A 24928-nucleotide genomic window follows, 5' to 3' on the forward strand; every position below is an offset into this window, starting at 1 on the left:
GAATATAGTTATGGTAAATTGTGGGTGTGAATTTGTGTTTTACCATTAGTTAGAGATTGCTTTAATATGAAAAAAGTAGTGGAAGAGAAGGTTATGATGAGGCCCAAATGTTAATGGGTTTTGCAACTTCAAAATGTGTCAAATGTTTAAAATCTAGCTACCCAATTGAAGCTCCGGGTTTCTGAACAAAAAGCTCAATGTGTAGTAAAGCCGCCAGGTGCCAAGATTAGGTTTCAAGCTACAATGTTGCGCATATGCCACAAGTCCTGAAATGCATCTTCAAATTAATTTAAGAACCAGAGATAAAAAACTTGTCTTGTTCTAATGTTAAATTCATAATCATATTTAAGTTTCTTATGGATTTTTCTTAAATATTTCTTACATTGTATTTTAACATTTTCAATGTTGTTTCGTGGGTTGAACTCATACACAACTTATAGGCTAATACGTTCATCCAACATTTGGAGAAATGGAAGAAAAATCAAGTTCTCTAGGGTCTGGTGTAGTAATGTGAAGTTGTCATAATCTACCAGTATAAGTAAACACTTCATAAGGACCTGTATGAAAGTTGGAGTGCAATGTATGTTTTTTTCTGTTCGAACAGAAATGCTCTTTTGTATGAATGTTCACATTTTCTTTCAGATGCTTAACATCCGTGAAACATTTATTAAACCACTGGAGAAATTCAGAAAGGATCAGATTGGAGCAGCGAAGGTAACGATTCCATTAAGAATAACTTAAGTATGAAAAAGGCCAATTCTCAAAACTTCACATTTATCTGTGTGTGTGGACTTTGGGTTAAAAAGGAACATTAAATTCTGCAAGTTCATCGTCGGTTCAATGAAAAGGTACATAATAATAACTACTTCCATTTATATAACATGCTTTAAAATGCTCAAACTTCCCAAGGCACTTCATAAGCAGGTTATCAAATAAAATCTGACACCAAGCCATGTAAAGAGACACTAGGGCATAAAAGCTTGTTCAAAGAGATGTTTTAAGGAGATTCTTAAAGGAGAAGAGAGGTGGAGAGGCTTAGAGAAGGAATTCCAAGTTTAGGGCCTGTGCAGCTGAAGACATGGCCACCAATGGTGGGGTGATGAAAATCGGGAACGTGCAAGAGGCCAGAGTTGGAAGAGTGGAAGAGATCTCGTAAGGGAGTAGGGTTGGAGATAGGGAGAGGCCTGTATTTTTTAAAATATTCAGCAACATATTAATTATGGATAAGTTGTTGGGGTAAATGTTTTAATGGCCACTTCATTGAGTTTATTCTGTTTGCCATTGAGACCCTGAAATTCTGCTTGGATTCTCTTGGTCTCCTGCCATTTCTTTGGTGAGAGACCAGCGGAACACCCTGAGAAATAGCACAACTGCAGAATAATCTGTTTTCTTGGATGTTTTATTGGTCTTACATTTGACCATAACATAATCTAAGCCGACACTATAGTGTGGAACTGGAGGACTGCTGTATTGTCAGAGCTGCTGTCTTTATGAAAATATATTTTTTTTTATTTGTGACTGTTGCCGTATTTGTTACCAATCACTAATTGCCCTTGAGATGGTGTTGGTGAGCCATCTTCTTGAACCACTGTTATCTACTGTTGTAGTTCTACCCTCAGTCTTATTAAGAAGGTAATGCCAGGATTTTGACCCAACAACAGTGAAGAAAGTATGATATAGTTCCAAGTCTGGATGGTGTGTGGCTTGGAGGGGAATTTGCAGGTGGCGGTATTCCCATGCATCTGCTGCCTTTGTCCTTCTCAGTGGGTAGAGGGTGTGGGTCTAGAAGATGCTGTCGAAAGAGCCTTGGTGAGTTGCTGCAGTGAATCTTCAGATGGTACATGTTACTGCCATGGTGTGCAGTGTTGGAAGGGATGCCGATCAAGCAGGCTGTTTTATCCTGGATGGTGTTGAACTTCTTGAATGTTGTTGGAGCTGCACTCATCCAGGCTAGTGAAGATTTCATCACACACCTGACTGGCACATTGTAGATGCTGGACAGGCTTTGGGGATATGAAGTATACTTTGTGTTTTTGTTTTGGGAGGGAGACCTAAAAACATTCTTTTCATCATGGTTACATACAAGTTAATCATGACTCTGATGTGGGTTATGTTTTATATAGTGTATTCTACAAACTTTCATCCATTTAGAGTTTTACCATGAAAATAATGCTCCTTTAATATATTTGTAAACAAGATAAAAGGTTACAGTTCTCATACTTTTTTCTATATGGCAATTGCTGTCAAGTGGGCCATTTGTATTTTTGGAAAATAGGAATCTCCATTAATATTTGGAACTGAATTTGATTCATTTGACATTATGAAAGAAAAATGGTTGTTTACGTGCACCATTGACAGAAATGACAGGCTTCCACCTGTCAAGAAGTTGCAACCTAGTGTAGCAAATAGACTGAATATACTTTGCCTGTCATCCAAGTAGCAACGTTACTGTACAGAGAGATCTGCAATGCTTGTATACTTGCTCATTTGGACATAACCCAAGACTATATAATAAATTGACCTTCCATCCTCTTCACAATCAAATGCCAGCAGCATTCTTGCAGCACAGTTTTGTTTAGGGTGGCAGCTAAAATATTTTGATGGCTATCAGGAGGAAATGATGGCGTAGTGGTATTGTCACTGAACTAGTAACCCAAATGCTGAGGCTAATGCTGTGGTTTCAGATCCTGCCATGGCAGCTGGTAGAATTTAAATTCACTTAATAAACCTGGAATATAAAGCTAGTGTCAGTAATGGTCACCATGAAATCATTGTCGATTGTTGTAAAAACCCATCTGGTTCACTAATGTACTTTAGGGGAGGAAATCTGCTGTCCATACATGGTCTGGCCTACATGTGATTCCAGACCCCACAGCAATGTGGTTGACTCTTAAATGCCCCCTGAACAATGGCAATTAGGGATGGGCAGCAAATACTGGCTTTGCTAACGACACTGACATTCCATGAAAGAATTTTTTAAAATCTGTGCTGTTTTATTTGTTATATTTACTTGCAGGAAGAAAAGAAAAAGTATGACAAAGAAACTGAGAAATACTACAGCATATTGGAAAAACATGTCAATTTGTCAGCAAAGAAGAAAGAAACATTGCTGTTAGAGGTAAAAATATATTTGAATGCTGTTACAAAAAAAAACATTTAACTTTACTGTAGGCGTTTGGCTGAGTTTGAAATTTCAAATGTTGTCATTACCTGAAGAAAAGATTTTTGGGATATGATTACTTATGCATTTAACAAAGTGTTTGTGAAAAGCAAGCTAATCTTTGATTGTGTATCTGAGATCCAGTTTGCCTGATCATTGGCAGATATTTTGAACAAAGACCACAGCATAAAGCTCTTTTGTGTAATGCCATACTTGCAGCAATAGAACAATGTCTTCAGTTAAGAACATATAGGTCTGAGTTTTTGCAGAGACGAAAGGGCTCCGTGCCTTAGCCAAAATGGTGCCAGAGGCCTGAATCTGGAAGTCCCACGCCCGGGCCTGGCACCCATTGTTTTCAGTGCACATAATGTGGTTCACAGAGACAGTGGCACATTTAAAATGCAGCTGCCTTCACTCAGAAGCAATTTTTGTGACCAAGGTTTCTAAAGCCTGATTGGTGGAACTTAAGACTTTGAGGAAAAGGCCTAAACCTAACAGAATTCTTCGGAGAAGTCAGATATCTTTTGGAGGAAGGAGACCGTGCCAGATAAGAGGAAGAGTGTACATTGTGACAAAGAAGCTGCAAAATAGGGATAGCACCTTCGCATATTTGCACCATACAGGCACATGAGTGAGAGTAACATGCAGCCTGAGGGAAGGGACAAGACCAGGACTTGGAGGCGGCACAGTGTGTACCAGCCAGGAGGAGGAGGAGAAGGTTTTACCCTGAGGTAAGAGTGTACCAACTCCAGAGGTTATACCTGGGTATGACAGGGAACCAATGAAGGTGTTTGGCATTACATATTGCAAATGTCACAAACTCCTGATACTAGACGCCAGTGGTGAATGGAAAATGTGGAAGGTAGGAGGAGTTGTGACACTGTGGCATCACCCTGCACAATGTGTAGTCCCAGCTTTTGTTCCTGTCATTCCAAGATGGCATGTTGTGCTCCCGAACACACAGTGCCCTGTTAGCCTGTTCCCTCTGAGTCACACTGTACTGCCATTACAGTGTGCAGTCGCAAGGGTCCCGTGCAAGTCTCAATTGCATGGCCTCACCCTGAGAGATGGGTTGAAAGAAACCCATTTTCTTGGTGGAAGGGCAAAGATTCATGACAAATGTGGTGTCTATTAGTCGTCCCCTGAGGCATTATGGTAATCTGGGTCAATACAAAATAATGTGAGCAGCTGATGCTGCCAAGATGCTGTCATCTTCATGGCTGGGTCTTGTGACGCTTTTCCAGCCTTAACTTTGTAGGGTGTGCTGCTTCATTCCAAGGTGAATAGGCAGCAGCAATGATTGTATTCTCCAATGGAAACCCCTACGGGACTCTTCCAGTGTCAGCATCCAGCTGGACAACTATTACAGTTACTATTCACTATTGATTGATAACTCCTCTGAGCAACAGCAACACTTGCATCCCCTTCCTGCTTCACAGCAGGAACACCTTACCGGCCATTCTTTTAAATCCCGACCAAGTTGCGTGACCCACACCTCTGCATCTGTAATGTTTCTGGGGTCAGTGGACCGGAAGCCATTACGCACCTGCCCCCTCCAACCATAGTGAAAATCCAACAGATCAGGGCACTTTCTCTGGAGTCGGGTTTGGGGAGTTGGGAAAACCGAGCCTTCGTTACTCTACTGCGGAAGCTTGAAGCAATGGATATTACATCTGAGCATAATATTTCATTTGGGAGCTGATGGAATGCAGGAACTGGTTGTCATTTGTGATTATTAACATTGCAAATCAAGAAAACCCACATTTCATTGGATTTCCAAAATCAGAGGTACTAAATGTGCGTTGGTTATGTTTTACTTAGCTCCCTGTACAATTGGCCCACCCCTTCTAGTTTCTAGTCTTTTTAAAAATAACCTTCTCTCTCCTTTTCTTTGGTGTTTGGGGTTCGGTACAAGGCTGCTGGTAGCCCTGTTTATAACTAGACAGTGAATATCAATGAGCTTCTTGATAATGGAAAATATTGCAGGTGAAGCTTTTCTGTACTCCAAATGGACAATGGCAGCAGGAGGGTTAAACTGTAAACTTATGGAGTGAATCATAAAATAGAAAAAGCTGCATTCTGTGTGTTAACAGAATAAGGTGCAGGTGTTTGGCAGTGCCAACTTTGTTTCAGAATTTAAAAAAAAATCTCCAAGGAAAGTTCTTTTAGTTCTGGAGAAGTACAGGAGTAATTTATTTGGTAGAAATCTCCTCAAATGTAATTTTATTTATTGTGTCTTTTGTGTTGTTAAAAGATACATATTAAAATTGTTTACATTTACATTGAAGCCTGTAATTGCAGGGTTTCTGCTAGGGTTCTCTGAGTGCATTATTGAGTATCACAGATTACCTCAGGCGGTCGAAAACTCATAAGTGATTAAAAAGCAACAGTTTAGATAATGATGCTTTAGCTAAACAGACAGGAAAATTTTAAGGTAGTTTATTAAGTTTATTGCAACTCCTGGCTTCACTTAATAGCTACTCCACATGCATTTAACTACAAGCTAAGGCTGTTGCTTCTCAAATTTCAAGCCAATGATACCTTGACCACTGTAAATCCCACTGCTGACAGCAATCTGTAAGCTTTTCTGTTCAGGAGCCACAGATACCTCAGACAGGGGGCCGAGAATTCATAAGTAATTTTAAGGCAGTTTATTAGGAAGCAATAGTTTAGGTATAATGCATTAGCCAAGCAGGCAGGAAAAGTATACTACCTGTAACAGTTGAGAGTTGTTCACTGATCCCAGAGGACAGACGGACAGTTTGCAGAGTGTGTTGATCTCAGTAGCTTGTGATGGCAGCATTATGCTTTCTAACCAAGGTGTTTTGGGGCTCTTCCCCCATCTTCCTCAATCTTTCTTGGTCCATCTTCCACCTTAAGGCGACTGCCTGACCAGGACTGCCACCTGATGAGTACAACCCCCTGTAGTGCAGCAACCCCAGTACTCTGGAATCTTAGATCAGTCTTGAAACCTGTGCAATCTCCAGCAGCAGTCGCTGGAAGCGCCAAGTATGGCTCACTCACCTGCTAAAAGCAAGAACTTTTTACTTCATTGTTGATGGGAAAGGGTTTTGACATTGTATCAACAGTGTTAAATCACTCCAAGTTTAGGCATGCTGAAATATTCTTGCACCATGGAGACATTTACATTACATTTTTTCACCTTTTTGATGTCAAAAATTCATTTGTGCAGTCAGTTAGCATGAAAATTTATCCAGTTTTTAAATGAGCTCTGCACATGGTTGCTTCGTATTTCTGGCCAGTGCCTTGCTGTATAACTCAGCTTTACCGAATAAGCATCACACGCAACAAGTGTCGGCCTCAAACTGACAGCTTTTGTATAACTATGCTGTAGTTGCCATGCATTGATTTATATTTGTTAGACCATGAGGAAAATTTCCATTATGTAAATTGACAGTCTGCAACATGTGGCTTGTGCGGTATGTGTGGTTCGCCCCATGATTGCCTTTGCCTAATTGGTATTAATATCAGAAGCCTTTGTCTGCTTGGCTGAGTGGTTGAAATTTCTTGGGCCTAATGGATTAGAAAAAGTTATTTGCACATTGGTTCTAAAATGCTGCTCCTGCTTTGGTCAGTGAGGAAGCCTCTCAGCCTGAGATGTTTAAACTGGTTGAAAATGCACAAGAATCACCTGTTCAATCCTGTGTAAAAAGTAACATGGTGTCAGCCCCAGTTATCTCAGACTGTACAATACCTGCAACCATCCAGTCCTGAAATAGGGCCACCCAGTTTGCTTGTTAGCTGTAGCTTAGGTGGCTGTAAATGATCTAGAATTGAGCAGTATAGGCAGGATATTGTCTCTTGCAGTTTACTAACTTGAAATGTTTTTATACAAAATCTTGGCAGGATGTTTTACTGTAAAGGAAATGGGACACAGTTAACATTCAATTTGCCTAATTTATTCTATCATTGGTTTTCTTTTTCTTGGCATTCATGTGTTTCTTGAAGTATATTATCAGTCCCTGAGGTCACTGATTTCAAAATTATTTCACTATGCTTCACATCTTGCTAGGAGAAAAAAGCCAGCATTGCCATGAGAAACCTTTGAGTATTTGTCCTGAGGAGTCAGAATGTACCAGGGCAAAGGTTTTACAAATATTGAGAGAGAATCCCACTCCAGGCGTCATTTTATCTCAAGGAAGGAAAGATGGTCAAAAGCAGAAAAGTATTTGGCTACCAATTCAAGCAGAAACAATAATATGCAATGATATGAACCAGATCACCTCCTTTTGGTAGATAGTTGTCAACAGTGGAATAATGGGAGTACTGGTCTGTGTTAAGATAACAGCACTGAGACTGCATTTTCATCCCTTATCCTTTTTGGATCCTTGCACCGATAATTAACTGGAAGGGTTTTCACTCCCTCAACGAGCAACTTGTCTGTGACCACCGCCAGCAGATCCTGCAGGAGGCGCTCATTATCCTGAGAGGAGCCGCGATGCTTACCCGCTCTGGCACTCCCATCTGCCACAGCTTTTTACCACACTCCTTCACGCCTGCAAGGATAGATTCCTGCCGACATTGGTTACCCATTGAAGAGATGGCTGGTGGCACCAGTGAGGAATCCAAGGACGGAGGTGGAGGATCACTATAATGTGAGCCACGCTGTGACCAGAGCAACTATCAAACAGACCATCGGTCGTCTCGAAATGAGATTCAGGTTTTAGGGCAGATTGGGTGGGGCACTTCAATATACTCTTTCTCTTGATTTTTGGAGAATTTTCGAACTGACTGCCAGTAGTAAAATCCATTCCGGTGATCTCTGCTTCTGGCCTTGCTAGGGCAAATCTTTAGATTTTCATGGATGTGTCTCTTCGACCAGAGACTGTCCTTCCTCCTGAACTCTGCCTGGTAGCTCTTCGAGAACCTGCAGCATTCTTCTCTCTGCTGACCACACCAGCTGCAGTCTTTTGCCTCTGTGAGACCTCTCTCTGTTTTCTGCCCAAAGACTTGGAATTGCAAGTCAGTCTGCATTAGTCCAGGTGCTCTTGCCTTTGTTTTCAAGCGTAAACATTTTGCACCCTGCTCCCAATAAGTCTCAACCCGAGCCCCCGTGCCCCCATGGGAACCAAGGCACACATGCTTGTCAGAAATTGTATCAGATCACATGACTCTCTTCACTACTGCAGTTTACCTTGAATTAAAGAGACAGTCCCAAAACATAATCATCTCATAAAATCCCGCATTCATAACACAAGGTGATGGCATGCAGATCAGTGCACGTCCCTGGCAGCCACTGAATGGTCTGCTGGGTGTGGCTATCCATGAGAGTCTCAAATCTCTCCATGGAGGAGGCCACATGTGCAGATGAGAGCAAAATCACAGCACTGATGACTTGGATAGATTCCTCCACAGTCCAATTCAGGGCATGCTGGAATCTCCACCAGATCTTTACACACATCATGCTGCACTTCAGCATCTGTCGCCTCTTAGACGACCCCAGAGACGCATCATCAGAGGCTGCAGCATCCCATCTTTGCCCTCCCATCCTCCACCAGCGCAGATACTGTCACCATGGTGTGTATGTGCTCATGAGTAGGTTTGGGGTCACAGTCTGGTTTGAGCACTACACACGTGCCTGACCAACTGTTGGAGGCTGTGACTCCTGGGCCTCAGCATAGGTCTCATCTCCCGCAGTCCTCTTGAGTATCAGTGGTCTTGGGTGTCACAGTCTTGTGACAGTTGGTCAGGTGCTTGTGCGCTGCTCAAACTAGGCTGCAACCCCGAATTTACTCCCAAGCACATATCCACCAAAGTATCTGCTTTGGTGGAGGTAAGGGGGCAAAGATGGGATGCTGCACCCTCTGATGCCCTCTCCTCCTACTCAGGTAGATTAATGTCCCCCGGAGATGATGGCCATATGGTCCTGTGCTTTCTGGTCCTGTGATTGATCTGGCCTGTGTGAAAAAAACAGAATGACCACGCCTAAGCGATACTCCAGACAAGAGCCACAAAGTTGACTGCAGCTCAAACCCTGTCTGTTACTTGGATGGGACACCCTCATACTCGCCTGATGCTTCTCCTGTGCCCTTTCTAAGCATCTGATTGCACTCTGGCCTCGCCATCACAATGGAGCAGCTGTCCTGATATCCTGCCAGCTCTAACACCACCTCCTCCATTGGGATCGGGATTCCGATGAGCGGAATGCTGTTACTGCTCAGTGCTCTCTCCCTGACATTATGGGACCTCATCCTGCTAGATACAGTAGAATGAGGTCAATGTCGCATTAGAGTAAATACAAATCTATGTCAGTTTATGGTTGCTGCAGCGCCTGTAGCCAAAAGCATGCCTGTGGACTGGGCCGTTCTGGAGCGAACTTGTGTGAGTTGACAGTGTTTGCTGCCCCCCCGCCCCCCGAAGTTTGTCATTCACACCGACAGAGTGGTAAAGGATGTTCACCTACTTGTGGCACTGCCGTCAGGTTCTCTGGACAACCCCATGGCTGCTGACCACCTCTGAGACCTCCATCCAGATTTGCATGGTTAGGCGGGGAGGTCTCCTCCTTTTGTTCCTGAGGAAGAGGACTTCTCACCTTGCCTGAGCAGTTTGACTGAGGGCATGCAGTGAGTTGTCACTGAACCTAGTTGCCAATTTGGTTATGGCTTCTGCCATGCCCACAAACTGGTTCCTCTGTCTCAGGCCGAATGGGTTTCCTTGGTTTGAGGCTGAGGAAGGGCTGGATGAGGGGGGGTCTCAGGGTGAAGAAAGGTTGCCTGCAGGCCCAAGGAGGGCTGGCCTCTGGCAGATGAGGGGTGATCTCAATAGAGCGCCAGATTTGTTTGTCCTATCTTTCCCCCTTGTCGGAACGTACCTTAACCATACACAAACTATCTCCTGCTGAATTGTAGCCCATTGTCCCTTTACTGTTTTGCCTGCCAATCTTTGATTCCAATTTACCTGGCCAGATCTGTTCTCACTTCACTGAAATTTCCCCCCTCCAGTTAATAATTTTTACTCCAGATTGCTCCTTTTCCATAGCCGCTAAACCTTATGATACTTTGATCACTGTTCTGTAAGCGTTCCTTTACTAACACTTGACTTGTCCCATGTCATTCCCCAGAACCAGATTCAGCAATGCCTCCTTGTTTGTTGGGCTGGAAACGTACTGATCAAGAAAATTGTCCTAAGCATCCTTCAGAAACTCTTTTCCCTCTCTGCTTTTTACACGATTACTGTCCCAACTTATTTTAGGATAATTAAAGTCCCCTATTGCCAAAACTTTCTAGTTTTTACATCTCTCTAATCTCCCTCCTTTATATCTTTCCCACTCATTGTTAGCCTATACAATACATAGATTGTGATATTTAATAGAAGTAGTCTTTGGGACCCTGAGCAATAGTCTGCACTGATGAAAATGGATACTTGCATGAGAAGGGCAGGTAGGGGTAATGGAAAAAAGAACAAAGCTTTCACTGACAGATGGCTTCTCCAGAAAGTAGAGAGAGGCTGGAGGGGAAAGTGTATTTGGTGTTGAGATCATATTGTAGGAAGCTGGAAGTATTAGATGATTTTGTGAATATGGGGCTGGTGGAGTGAAAGATGATGACAAGGGAGAGCTTACTGTTTTGAAAGGACAGGGTCAGAGTAGAGTCCTGGGATATAGGAAGAACCTGGTCATACATCCCTTTTAATGCTCTGGAGGGGAAAACTCAGGTGCAGAAAAAGGAGGAACATTTTAGATGTGCTGATGTGGAAAGTGGAGTCATCAGAACAAATACAAAAGAGAAACTAGGAGAAAGGGATAGTAAATTACAGTAAGAAAGATGAAAAGAATAAGCCAAGTAATTGTTGGAGATATCAGGCTTGGATAGATGTCATTGGGAAACCCATCACCAAAGATGAGGAGAAATCAAGGAAGTGTAAAGAAGAAGCTGAGATGGACAATGCAAAAGTGAAGGGTTGAAATTGGAAGCATAATAATTGAAATTCTTCTGATCAGACTGAGAGCAGGAAGCCACATTAGTGCGCTTATCAGTGTGACTGCAGTAGAGGGCAGGTACAGCTCTGTTTAGGTAGAATGCTCTACAAATTTTGCAAAGTTTGTGGGCTCCAATTATGGTGCCTTTTATTTGGAGCAAGTTCAGCCAGGAGGAGGGTGGTGGTGCATGACAGGGTTGGTTCAGCTATTGTTTTAAAGGAGCAGAAAAAGACCTGAAGACAGTCCTAGTGAGGGATAAAGTTGTCAAAGAATTCTATGTCCATAGTGAAAAGTTGATGATGGGCCTGGAGAATTTAAAATAATTAAAATGATGGAGTACATCAGACAAATCATGGATATGGATAAATGGGGAAATTATTTATTATTTGCCTGTTCTTGTTCCACTGATCAATCTTATCAGACAGTCCTATTTGTATATTTTGGTGAGGAGGTAGAAGCACTGGGTGGAGTTCGGAGAGAGTAAAGGCAGAGGTGGTGGAAGGGGAGGATGGCATTGGTGGAAAATAATTCCTTCAGAGGAGATTAAATCAGTGACTGTCTATAAAATGATAGCATGGTGTTGAGTAATTGGATTGTGGATTATTATTGGTGCTTTTTTCCACTCTAAAATAAAAAATGATGTTTAGGTCTATTCTGGCTGAATAGAATCATAGTGTCATTTATAGATCAGATGAAGGTCATTTATAAATCAGAAGAAGGTCATTTGGACCATGAAGTCTTTGCCGGCTTTCCGTAAAGCTATTTAGTCAACCCCGTTCCCCGCTATCCCCGTAGCCCTGTAAGTTTAATTTCTTCAAGCGTCCATGTAATTTCCTTTTGAAATCTTTGACTATTTCTACTTCCACCTTCGTAAGCAGCACATTCTAGGTCTTTACTCTACTTCCCTAGTCCTTGCACCATCTGCTAATGAGGGCAGCTTTTCCTTGTCTATCCCATCCAAACCTGTCATAATCTTACACCGCTATCAAATCTCCCTTCAACCTGCTTTGCTCCATAGAGAACAACCTCAGCTTCTCCAACCTAACCTTGAAACTAAAATCCTCCATCCCTGGAACCAGTCTAGTAAATCACCTTTGCACTCTCTCAAGGACCTTCACATCCTTCCTAAAGTGTGATGACCAGAACTGGATGTAGCATCCTAATTGTGGCCCAACCAGAGCTTTATAAATAAAAGCAAAATACTGCGGATGCTGGAAAACTGAAACAAGAACAAAAATTGCTGGAAAAACTCAGCAGGTCTGACAGCATCTGAGAGAAAGACAGAGTTAACGTTTCGAGTCCATATGAAGTGTCATACAGACTCGAAATGTTAACTGTCTTTCTCTCTACAGATGCTGTCAGACCTGAGTTTTTCCAGCAATTTTTGTATCAGAGCTTTATAAATGTTTGGCATATCTTTCTGCTTTTGTATTCAATGTCTCTATTTATGAAGCCCAATATGTTTTTCTAACCACTCTCAATATGTCCTAATACCTTCAAAGATCTATGCACATGAACCCTCAGGTCCCTCTGCCCCTGCACACCTTTTAGAACTGTCGATATTGCACCTACCAATCCCCACCTCTCACTTCTCTGTATTAAATTACATTTGTCACATGTTTGCCCATTCTGCTTACCTATCTATGTCCTGTTGCAATCGATTTGTATCACCCTCACTGTTTGCCACTCCTCCAAGTTTGGTATTATTGGCAAAATTTGATATTTTACTCTGTAAGGGAAGCATGTAACCTGATCCCAAAATGGCTTCCTCTACCCTCTTCCCCATGGTAACAGGAAACACATTAGCTTTGTGTCTAAGCAGAAATGTTAATTAGTTATTCTTGATTCCAACCTTAGAAGTGAAAGGATAGTTTACAGCACAATTGTTAACAATTTAATATCTGTCACACCTTTCTGGGACTTTGGAAGCCTCAAGGTCTCCTTATGTTGTCATTATCCCCAATTGTAAATACCTTGCACCACCCTCTCAATAAAACAATCTGTGTATTCCCCCAATCTCTAACAATTAAACAGCTCAGGCTTACTGTCAGACTCCAGCAGAGGTCACATGATCCCTTTCACCTACCCTACATTTAAAGCTGCAGCCCAAAATATAGTCACCTTACAAACCAGAAGATACAATACTGAAATATATGTGATACACCTCACAATTGTAGCAATATATCAAAACAACAGTGATTCTAGCATTGACTTCTGGGGAACACCTCCAACCTGAAAAATAACCATAACATATTAATGAAAAAGAAAGACTTACATTTATATTATGCCTTTAACAAATGTAGTGTCCCAAAGTACTTTACTTCAAAAGACCTTAATTCGTTGTATAGTCACGTAGGAAAGCCAGAAGTATACTGCTGAAAAGTTTGTGATTTTTTTGTCAAAAATATGTGTTTGCCAGAGTTGTCATTATGCACTAACCTACCTCAAAGCTGGCATATAGGGTGCCTTGAAATGTGACAACTCAACCATACCTAAATTATGATTAAATTGCGACAATAGAATTTTCAGTTTCAAGCATGATGTATTTTAAAACTGTTTTAATAATAGAGATAGTGGTTTAGTTTATTTTGCAGTTCAGTCTTATTTTAAGTAATATTTGAGCAACAAATTTAGTCCTAATTTTACTTCAGCTATTGGGCCGAATCTTCCATGGAGTGGCAAGCACAGCTAGATTGGTCACTCTTCCCCGTTTTACTTAATTTAATCTGGAGTTGCACATTTCTCACCTTGACTTCCAACCCTGCCCTGCTAGGAAATGGGTAACACCGCTCCTGAAGCCCTTCTGTGCAGTGCATCAGCATCGGGGGGAATGAAGTCACGTCCCTTTTTTACGGCGCTAGGTTTAAATATCCCAGCCACTTTGACAGCAAAGAACTTAAGTGTGTAAGGTAAGTGGGTAGAGGATGGGTCGGGTTGTCGGGGGTGGTGGAGATGGTAGTCAAGGGTTGGGAGGATAGTCATATTAGTTGTGGGTGTGTGGGGGGCGTCTGGGAGTGGGTTGGGAGGGTAGTTAGGGAGGTTGAGGGGTGTAGTTGGAGGATGGGAGGGGCCAGGAGCGTTATCTGGGGGTTTCCAGAGGGAAGTCAGAGGCTTGGGGAAGATGGGTAGGGGAGTAGCTGGGGTGGGGGTTCGTGAGAGGGGGGCTCTATTCAGTGGTTGGAGGGGTGGGGTAGTTGAGGGGGGGTTTTTCGAGGGGAGGTGTGTTGGGGAGTGGAGGGGCCGGGAGGGTAGTTGGGTGCTCGGGGAGGGGGGTGGGGGTGGGAGGGTAGTCGGGTGGTGGGTCAGGGGTGGGGGATGTACTTAGCGGGTGGGAGGTAGTAAGGGAGTTTGGGGGAATCGGGTGGCCTGGGGGTAGTTAGTAGTCGAGAGGGTGGTGTAGTTCGGGGTGGGAGGGGGTGGGGGAGCTCAGGAGGGTAGTCAGAATTCAGGGGGTTGGGGGTGTCAGGAGGGCAGTTGGGGGATGAGAAGGGGTAGTCGGGTGGTCAGGGAGGGGTAGACGGGGGATCCAGTGGGGGGTCGGTGGAGGGGGGAGTTGTTGGTGTCAGTAGTATTATTACCCAGAAGTTAGAACTGTTTTTAATCCTTCTAACTTTTCCTGGGTAACTATTCCAGTAAGAACTTCCAAAGTCTCTGACTTTAAGTCGGAGTAATCTGGAGTGTTCCAGATGCAGGGTAATAGCCCAGCGGAAGTTGAAACTTCCGGGGCAATTCCTGTGCAGTCCTTGCCTGGGGTCTTCAGAGGGGACCCCAGCGCACCTTCCCGGGCACGGCCCTCTGGGGAACCCAAGATCTGGCCATTGTTTCCAAATTTTAGCCAAGTTTTAGTCTTTAATACTACACGTTGAAATGACAAAAAAAACAATTATTTTTAAAAAGCAGAATCTGCCATTATTGTTGTTTAACTTCTTGTAACATCTCAGAAGGCCACAAACTTTATTTGCCTGTTTTATTTTCCAGCATCAGTCACCAAAGTTGTGTACTACTGATTTGGTGTCCTTTAGCTATATATATATATATATATATATATATAATTTTAGTTTTCCTCATGGCTTGAATTTTGGTCCTATTTTAGCTATATTCTTCAAAGAGCTCTAATTTATATCTAATGAAATGCAACAATTTTCCTCAATCACTGATTTAATCTCTTTTAAGAAAAGAAGTAATTGCCCAATAATCAGGACATTTTATTTTGATGTCGTAGTAAAATATGATGGAGCAAATTATGATTTTACATTAAAATGCTTAAAAATTAACAAGAGCCTGACTTATGTAGTGCTTTCAAGGTAGAAAATGCCCCACGGTATTCCGCAGAAATATAGAATAAAAATAGATTTAAATGGAGATACAAGGGGTGGTCAAAAACTTGGTCAAAGTGGTGCATTATCAGGAGGGCCTTAAAGTGGAAAAGGGAGGTGAGGAAGCAGAGGGCTATGGGAGGAATTCCGGAATGTGGGACCTAGGCAACCAAAAGCACAGCTGTCAGTGCTGGGCTAGTTCTATCTATGAAGAATACAGTACTCACAGATTAAAATTCTAAATTTATTCAGTTTCAAAGAACTGTGATTAATTTGAAAGTTCCTTTGTTTCGTCCTTTGAAGATTGTTTTAGCTTAAACAATGAGCACTGATGACATCATGGGAAAGTGCGAGTTGGAATAGTTAGAGTTAAAATCAAAAAGCAACTTATTCAGAAATTTGTTTGATTATTGGTAATTTGTTATCACATCCTGTCCATTTCAGTAGATTGTTCAACTGATTCCTATGATGTCATTTGTTGTTTTAAACCAAAAACATTCAATCAACAAATGTTCAAAACAAAGCAAAAAGGAAATTGGTATCAATAATTTTTAACTTTCCCATTCATATTCCATCCTTCAACGCTTTTTTCAAATGTCTACCTGTCACCAAATAATTGAGATTGCTTCCACTAACCGAAGATACTATCTGATTTGTAATTTAAGTTTAGTGAGAATGTTACTTATGGGATTAGTGGGAAATTTGCTATAAAGATGGTAGTGCATGTGTTCCATTGTAACCTTTATATAGTTTCTGTGACCACATAATTAATTAAATACATGAATTCTAGATGTATGTTTTAATTGAATAATCCTTAAACCAAAACAACATCGAATTAACTATTTAACTTGTTGCATATTTTTTCTATAGTTGATTACAATTCAAATTGATTTTTGTAAATATTTTAAAGCATAATATAGATATTCAGCAGAGAAACAGGCCATTCAGCCAACCAGTCCATACCAACATTTAGGCTCCACCTGAGACTTCTCCCATCCTTCCTCATAACTCTATCAGAATGACCCTCTATTTTATTCTCCCTTGTATGTTTATCTAGGCTTTCCTTAAATGCATGGATACTATTCACTTCAACAATTGACCCTGGTAGTGAATTCCACATTCTCACTATTCTGGGTAAAGAATTTCTTTCAAATTCCTTGTTTGATACTCAGTGACTATCTTATATTGATGACCTCAAGTTTTCCTCTTCTCCACGAGTGGAAAGATTGTCCCTGTGGTTATTATATCAAAGCTTTCCATAGCTTTAAAGACTCTATCAGGTCTTTCTCTTTCTCAGCCTTCTCTTTTCAAGGGAAAAGAGAATCAGCCTATTTGTCCTTTCTTGATAGGTGTAACCTCAGATTTCTGGTATCAACCTTGAAGGTCTTTTTTTGCACCCTCTTCAGTGCCTCTGACCATCAGTTGAAACAATTTGAGTTGGGGGAATGAAGGACCAGACTCCAGCAATAACATCTTAATGTAATAAAACATTTCAAGTTCCTTCACAGGAGTGTAATAAAACAAAATTTGGCATTGAGCCATATAAGGAGATATTAGATCAGATAATCAAAAACTTGGTCAAAGAGGGCTTCCTCTTCCTCTTCCTCCTCCTCCTCCACTTCCTCTTCCTCCTCCTCCTGTTTGTTCTACTCCTCGTCCCCCTTGTCACCCTCGTCGTCCTCCTCCTTCTTCCCTCAGAATCGAGGATGACTTGCTTCCACTCAGGTTCGATGGGCTCTGAAATGGCTGGTAAGTCCAATGCATGATCTGCAGACTCCACCACGGGCTTGAAGAGTTGAGTAGCTGAGTTGTTTGGAAGTTTGTGTGCTCCCTCCAACACCTCCACTTCGCCTCTGCATGTTGTTGACCAAGTCTCTTGATGTGTTCGGTGCCTTCCTGACTGAGCCGTCTCCATTTTGCTTGGTCACAACATTCTCCCACAAGTTGGCTGGTATGTTTGACCTCGTCAGGGAAGCTTTGAGGACATCCCCGAGGCATTTCCACTGTCTTCTTGGGAGTCTCCTGCCACGACCGAGTTCCGAGTAGAGCAGTTGCTTCGGGAATCTCGTGTCAGGCAGATGAACGACATGTCCCATAAATGATTAGCATCTTGATGCTGAGCAAGTTGGTTTGGGAGAGGACGCTGCTGTTTGGACTGTTTTTCTTACCACTGGATTTCACAGAATCACAGAATTGTTACAGTGCAGAAGGAGGCCATTTGGCCCATTGTGTCTACACTAGCTCTCCAAATGAGAAACTCACCTAGTGCCATTCCCCCGCCTTCTCCCCATAACGCTGCACAGTCTTCCTTTGCAGATAACCGTCTAAATCCCTTTGCTTCATTTGAACCTTCCTCCACCTCACCCTCAGGCAGTTTATTCTAAACCCTAACCACTCGCTATGTGAAAAAGCTTTTCCTCATATCACTATTGCTTCCTTTACTAATTACTTTAAATCTGTGCCCTCTCATTCTCGATGCTTTCATGAGTGGGCACAATTTCTCCCTATCTACTCTGTCCAAACCCCTCATGATATTGAATACCTCAAAACAAAACCCTCTCATCTTGGAGGGGATTACAGAGATAGGTAGAGGTAAGGCCATATAGGTATTTGAAAACAAGGATGAGAATTTTAAAATCAGGTCATTGCTTGACCAGAAGCCAATGTGTGCCAGTAAGCCCAGAGGTAATATGTGAATGGGACTTGGTGCAAATTAAGACATAGGTGGCAGAGTTTTGGATGACCTCAAGTTCATGGGGGGTATAATGTGGGAGAGCAACCAGGAGTGCATTGGAGTAGTCCAGTCTAGAGCAATAAAGGCATGAATGAGGGTTTCAGCAGCAGCTGAGCTGAGGCAGGGGAAAAGTTGGGCGATATAATGGAGGTGGAAATAGGTCTTAGTGATGAGGCGAATATAGTGTCGAAAGCTCATCCTGGGATCAAATGTAAGACCAAGGTTACGAGCAGACAGGCTTACTTTCCGACTGTTGCCAAGGAGAGGGATGTGGTTTGGAACAATGGTTTCAGCCTTCCCAAGATTTAATTGGTGAAAGTTTCTGCTCACCTACTGGATGTCTGATAAACAGTCTGATAGTTTTGCAGCAATGGAGGAGTCAAGAGAGGTTAAATACGCTGCATGTGAAAGTTGCATGTATACCTTGCAGTGAAGATAACTTGTCAAACCATCAATTGATCAAAACCTTGAAATAAAGAAATAACTTGCATTGACTATATATACTTGTGTAAAAGGCAATCTCATTAAAAGTCAACTCCATAACTTTTATCCTTAAAAAAGCATTTCATATACCTTGTGTGAAAGTCAACCCTGGTTGTTCAGGGATCAAGCCATGCTTATGATTATTAATTACCAGCTATTACTGCGACTCATTTAGGCTTGCACCGGAACCCTTGATCTTCCCTCCGTTGATTTTAGAGGCCATCTCCCAAGCAATCAAAAAGGCAAATGTGTCCCATGTGATCCATCACAATGCATTCGAGAAAGCATAATAAGTACACATCTCAATTTAAGCTGGACAAAAAAGTGGCAGAAGGGTTACCGCTTATCGGAAAAATGGTGGTATTATCACCGACGGACTCTCTGACTCTTGCACCCTTGGAGAAGCCAAGAAGGTGAAAGGGGCCTCTGGTCCACTTGACAATGCAGCACTCCCTCAGTTAGCCTAAAATTAGTGCTCAAGTCTCTGGAGCAGAACTTGAGAAAATTTAGAAAAGGGGAGAGTGAAAATGCAGTTTAGATTTAACTAATGGGAGACGGGTGGGGTGGGGGAGTGAAGATGCAGAATGGGCTGCCAAGGAGACAATAGGGGTTGATTGCATCAATAAATTCAGGAGAGAGTTGTACAGATATCCAGTGAAACACTTCAAACAGAAAGGTATAATGAATATTGTGGAATATATTTTCCGAACATTTCAACCAGCCAGATGGGCTGCACTGGTCTTTTCCTATGTTCTTAATTGTTTCTGAATTACTGAATAAGTGTTACTCCTTTTATAAATTTTCAGCTCAAAACCTATTAATACCGTACAGATCTTGGAAGTATAGCCTGAAGCATTTACAATTTGAACAAATATTTGTGTTATTAAAAAATAACTTACCTTTTCCATAAAATTTCAATGTATTTTTGTGTCTTTTAGGCAGATAGTCAACTAGAGCAGATTCGGCAACACTACTATGAATTATCACTAGAATATGTGTGTAAGGTGCAAGAAACCCAAGAGCGCAGGAAGTTTGAGTTTGTGGAGCCTGTAAGTAAAACGATCATATTTAGAGAAAAACTTTGATTATTTTTCTACTTTTTTTAACCCATGAAGTTACTGTCCACTTATTCATAAGTGTTTGCACTGAAATTGAGAGCATAATAACCTTTTCCTGTTCCCTAAAACTGTTGATATGGACCACCTTCATGTGGAAATTCCTTTGATCCTAGTTCCAATTTCTGATCTAAACTTGGATTGTATTTTACTGAACTGAATGATGCATAATTGCAGCTAACAAAAGTGATGGTGGAGGGGATGAGCCTTACCCACTTAATGTCTTATTGACCTGCCGTTATTGAAGGCTGACTGAAACCAGATGTCGGGCTGGATTTTGCCAGTAATGTTGCTGGACTTGTATTCGACAGGCCTGGGTGAATGCTGCAGAGAGAGACATGAGGTCAGATTCCACCACAACAACTAGAGGAATTTAAATTCAAGGAATTAATACAAATCTGGGATAAAATGCTGGCCTCATTAATAATGTTCATGAAACTACCGGATTGTTGCAAAAAACTCATCTAGTTCACTCGAGGGCACTTAGGGATGGGCAATAATTGCTGGCCTTGCCAGTGACACTCACATCCCACAAATAAATTGAAAATACATACCATCCAGATCTAGGGTTTTATTCTCTTTTAGCTTTTTTAGTTTGTCAATTGTTTTCGCCCTTTCTGTCTCAACTACAATGGCCTGTAACTTCCAAGCTCCGGGGCAGTGTATCTGGAGGATACCTCATAGATATGCTGGGGAACCCAACCCCTCCCCCCACTCCCAGAAGTTCCCAGGTAAGGAGTGCACGGCAATTGCCTGGGAAGTTCAAACTTCCTTTGGGCAAGTGCCCTGCACTGGGAACCGCCCAATAATGTGATTTAAATCCAACCCAACCTGTACCCCTTAGGCCCAGCCCAACCTAAACACCCCACCTCCATAAATCCTACTCACTTACCTTATACACTTCTCCCTGGCTTGTCAAAGTGGCTGGATCTTTAAACTTACCCGGTGTACGCAGCTAGTGTAGTAAAACACAGGCTGTGGCTCACTTAACTTCGATTCTTCTGGACTCGACAGTAGGCCACAGGAACACGGTGTTGGTCTTGAGAAAGGAATTTGCTGTGGTAAGTTACTGTGTTTTAAAATTCATTCCAGCCACTGAGTTTTCCTTCTGGTTTCCAGTTGGCCCTTTTATATCAGATTCAGCGCATGTCTTACTTGAACTCTGGTCAAATTCAAATAGGTAGTCTTGAATTAGCTCCCAATTTCTGTTACGGACAGGAGAGACGTTAATTTAAACAGCACTCAGTTCTGCTCTCGCCACCTGTCCATAAATAGAAAGGTGTTTTGATTTGTTTCGTTCTTTATAAGTGGCAACGTATTTCCCAACCCCTTGGTTTTGCTGCAATCCAACTTTCTATTATTAACCCCACAACAAAACTGAGGTAGGATGAACTCAAAGGGTTAGTTTACTTGCACACACCGAAAACGCAAAGAGGGTTTGCAATGTCCCCCTCATATTCAGATAGTAAAGAGAGGATTAGAGAAAAGCAAGATTTAAAGTACAGAGACCACAGAGAAAATAAATATCGTTTCATGTTGGTTCCAGAGTCCAGAATCAAAGTCAAATGAGGTATTCCTTCACAGAGGTTGGTGGGTTGAAAACTGATGCTGGATAATTCACTTATCTGGTGGTGTTGACTTCACAAGGTGAGATAGGCTTGCTGAGATTAATCAGTCTTGTAGGCGATGGTACAGAATTTCAAGCAGAAGTGGTGTAGAGGGGGCCAGATGTTCAACCTGGGCAGAGCTCCTTTTCTGTGAGACTGCCAGTTAGATGGTAAACATCAGACTGAGACTATGCAGTTCAAGCAAGGCAATATTACTTGTCCCACAAGCCAGAGGCCATGACTCCCTCCTCTCAACCATCTTTGACAAAGGATATGTATCCATCATCTGGATTCTAATGACTGGTAAATGCCTCAGCCATTAGGAATTGAATAAAGATTGTTATTATTTTAGCAGACGACCCATCTCCTTCTGGCCAGCCTGGGTTATTAAATGCAGGTGGCCTTTATAGGGCTGTCTGTGAAGTTGGGCTGTATAGTCCACAGGAGGTTGTTAGTGGCTCCTCAGTGAGAACGAGGTACGAGTTTTTCCTAAAACTGCCAGGTGGCTTCTTTTGAACAAGGGTCACTGATGTGCACATATATATATTTATAGATATATTCATGTATTTTATCAAAATATACAATGTGAGGTCTTAATCCCCTTACATCCTTCATATCCACCTTTTTATCCTCTCATTTAATATCTAAGTACTTTTTGTTCAGTTTTCCCTCCATCCATGATGCCCCATAATTAGCTTGCATGTTTTTGTGTCTTCATGGAATATACTTCTCTTGAACTCTATTGATTACACTTTGTTTTTCTGTTCCTTTTGTTTTTCAAGATTTTCTCTCCATATACCTTCTTTATTCCCACATTCATTTTTCAAAATTTGCTTTTTTCCAAACTATTATCTTTTATTATTCTACTTATGTTACTTTCGATCTTTGAACCTTAGTATATTATGATCACTACAGTTGGAGTTCTGGACTACACTTATTTCTCCTATCCTGGTATATTACTGAGTGTGAACGACATGCTTTGGAGGAAAGTGGAAAAGCTGAGCCTGGTGTTAACATTGTAGAGCTGCAGGAATGAATACATGCCCTTGAATGCAAATTAAAAATGAAGGAAACAGAAATGACAACTTTTACTAAAATGGAATTGGACAGAACTCGAGTTCAGTGAAATACAGAAAAACAGAAGGAGATTAAGAGAATTTGTGAACTAAATAAAAAGGAGTATGAAACTCTTTTAGCTGAACATTAAAATAACCTCAATGAAGTTCTTAAAGCAGCTAAAGAAGACTTTACGGAAGGAAATGGAGATCAGGAGTTGAAAGCTGAGCAGAATTGTCCAGAATTTGTTTTTAAAAGTGAAAGCGCCAAGTCATAATAGCCAGTGCCAAAAAGTCAGATGGATTGCCAGCAATCAATGATGTGGTTCACAACAAAGTTAACCAAACCAAACAAATTGTGTTACAATCATGAGGTTTGGAAGATCATTACATTTTGGGACTGTAGCTTTAAATTTAGGGCAAATGAAGGGGGTCATGTGACCTGTTCTGCAGTCTACCTGATAGTAAGGTCGGGTGGTTTAATTGTTAGAGACCAAAAGAAGGCTTTGATTATTTTACTCCGAAGAAGGTGCACAGTATTTATGCTTGGAGACAATGGCGGCAGTGTCTGAGTTTACCATAAGTATACACTGAGTCTTCCAAAATCCCAGAAAGTTGTTATAGGAACTGGGCTGTTTTCATTTCTGAACAGCTAATTATCATTCCTACCTAGATACAAGGTTAATGTGTTTCATATTGCCACAGGGAAGAGGGCAGGGGAAGCCACTTTTCAGATCAGGTTACAGGCTTCCCTATAAACTAATGAATATCACATAGACAGCAGGGGTTCTGTGTGGTCAGCAGACTGAAAAGGCTGCTTGACGTCGTGAGCTACTGCAGCCAAATGCTGGAGGGAGAAGGTCTATAGTCAGAGTCGCATCAAGAAGCCACTGAAGGCACATCCTACAGTCTCTACAGATTCGGGAGATTTGTTCTGGCAAGGCTCGGGGGAAGAAGAATCATCAGAACAGGCTTTACTGCTGGTGGTGGATTTAAGAAACTTTCCAAACACTGAGGAAAGCACCTGGAAAAGGTCTCTTGAAGCTACTACTCGGCGAAATAAGGATATAGGAACCCATTGTATATGTTGCGGTCCCTATAGAGACTGATAAATTTTAAAAGAAAGAAATTACCACACTGCCATCAGAAAGAACACTGCTGGACAAGATTTCATTTTTAAAAACTTTTACTATAACAAACCAACTACAATCAACATGGTTCAAACATAAACAGATGAAGGGTATTTCAATCAAAGGTAAATTTCCCTTGAAATAATTGATGCAACAAAGATATAACTCAGATAGTTACAACATTCTTGTTACTTCCACACAAATGTGGGACCAAAGGCAATCTCTCAGTCTTCCAACTCGGCCTCCATTTTGTAGGCTTTCTCACTTCCTATCCAGTCATTTTGGCTCTTGAGTTGCATTCACCAGCAGCCGTATTCCATCCGAAGTCCTCGGACACAGTTATCACAGACAAGGCACACGGGTACGAACCCTCACTCTCTTGGTCATGACAGTCTTGATGGCACAGAATCCCAACAAACTCCCTTCTCTGGCTCCTTTAAATGGTCTAATAGGCCCGATAGGCTCTGGCAACACTGAGATAGTAGCAATAGGTCTTGCCAAATCCACAGTCCCTTGCCCTATCTCTTCCCTACTCTCTGTTTTTCCAGCTGTATGACACGCAGTAACACAGGCTTGCTCTATTCTCAGAGACTTGCTTCAATGCCAGAATCTTTTTGAAGAATGTCAAAGAAAAAATTGTTCTGTTTGGAGAGAGCCTTGCATGTCTTTTGTTTTGTACACAAATTCTGTGTGTTTTGAATGGCCAATCAGGAAACACTGGTTGACCCAATACGACTGCAATTTGCTTTCTATTTATCCTTTGCTTCTTAATTGTTCACCCTCATGGCAAACCCAGGTCACATGGGCATTTCTTGGAACCTAATGATGTCATCATCAGAAAATGAATAACCCTCTTTAAAAATACACCCCAGCCTGCTTTGGTCTTAAAGGAACATTACACAAAACCTATGTGCTTTCCAAAGCACATGAGTCATCGCACCTTCCATTACTTGCTGATGATTGAGAGCAGACTGATGGTCCGATAATTGGTTGCATTGGATTTGTCCTCTAAGGACAGGACAGACCTGGGCAATTTTTCACATTGTTTGGTAGATGCCACCATTGTAGCTGTACTAGAACAGCTTGGCTAGGGGTGTGGCTAGTTCTGGAGCACATGTCTTAAGTATTACTGCTGGGCTGTTGTCAACACCCATAGCATTTGTTGTATCCAGTGTTCTTGATGTCAAATTGAGCGAATGAAATTGGCTGAACACTGCAATGCTGGGAACCACAGGGAGGAGGCTGAGATGTTGAGATGTATCATCCATTTGGTACTTCTGGTTGAACCTGGCTGCAAATGTTTCATCCTTGAACTCCCCCACCCAGAGTACATTCTGTCCCCTTGTTGCCCTTAATGCTTCGTTCAAGTGGTATTCAACATGGAGGAGT

At 41.9% G+C, this 24928-nt stretch overlaps 1 protein-coding gene across 1 annotated transcript in view; it reads left to right on the forward strand.

The window, feature by feature from the left end:
• The window catches only part of arhgap10 (Rho GTPase activating protein 10), a 240081-nt gene that overhangs the window by 91700 nt on the left and 123453 nt on the right, over positions 1–24928 (forward strand). The window contains exons 4-6 of the mRNA XM_078541232.1: positions 643–714; positions 3017–3118; positions 19571–19681. Coding sequence (XP_078397358.1) covers positions 643–714; positions 3017–3118; positions 19571–19681 — 285 coding nt within the window. The remainder of the gene's footprint in view (positions 1–642; positions 715–3016; positions 3119–19570; positions 19682–24928) is intronic.

The sequence above is a fragment of the Cetorhinus maximus genome, chromosome 1 (assembly GCF_964194155.1).
Source record: "Cetorhinus maximus chromosome 1, sCetMax3.hap1.1, whole genome shotgun sequence".
Lineage (NCBI taxonomy): Eukaryota > Metazoa > Chordata > Chondrichthyes > Lamniformes > Cetorhinidae > Cetorhinus > Cetorhinus maximus.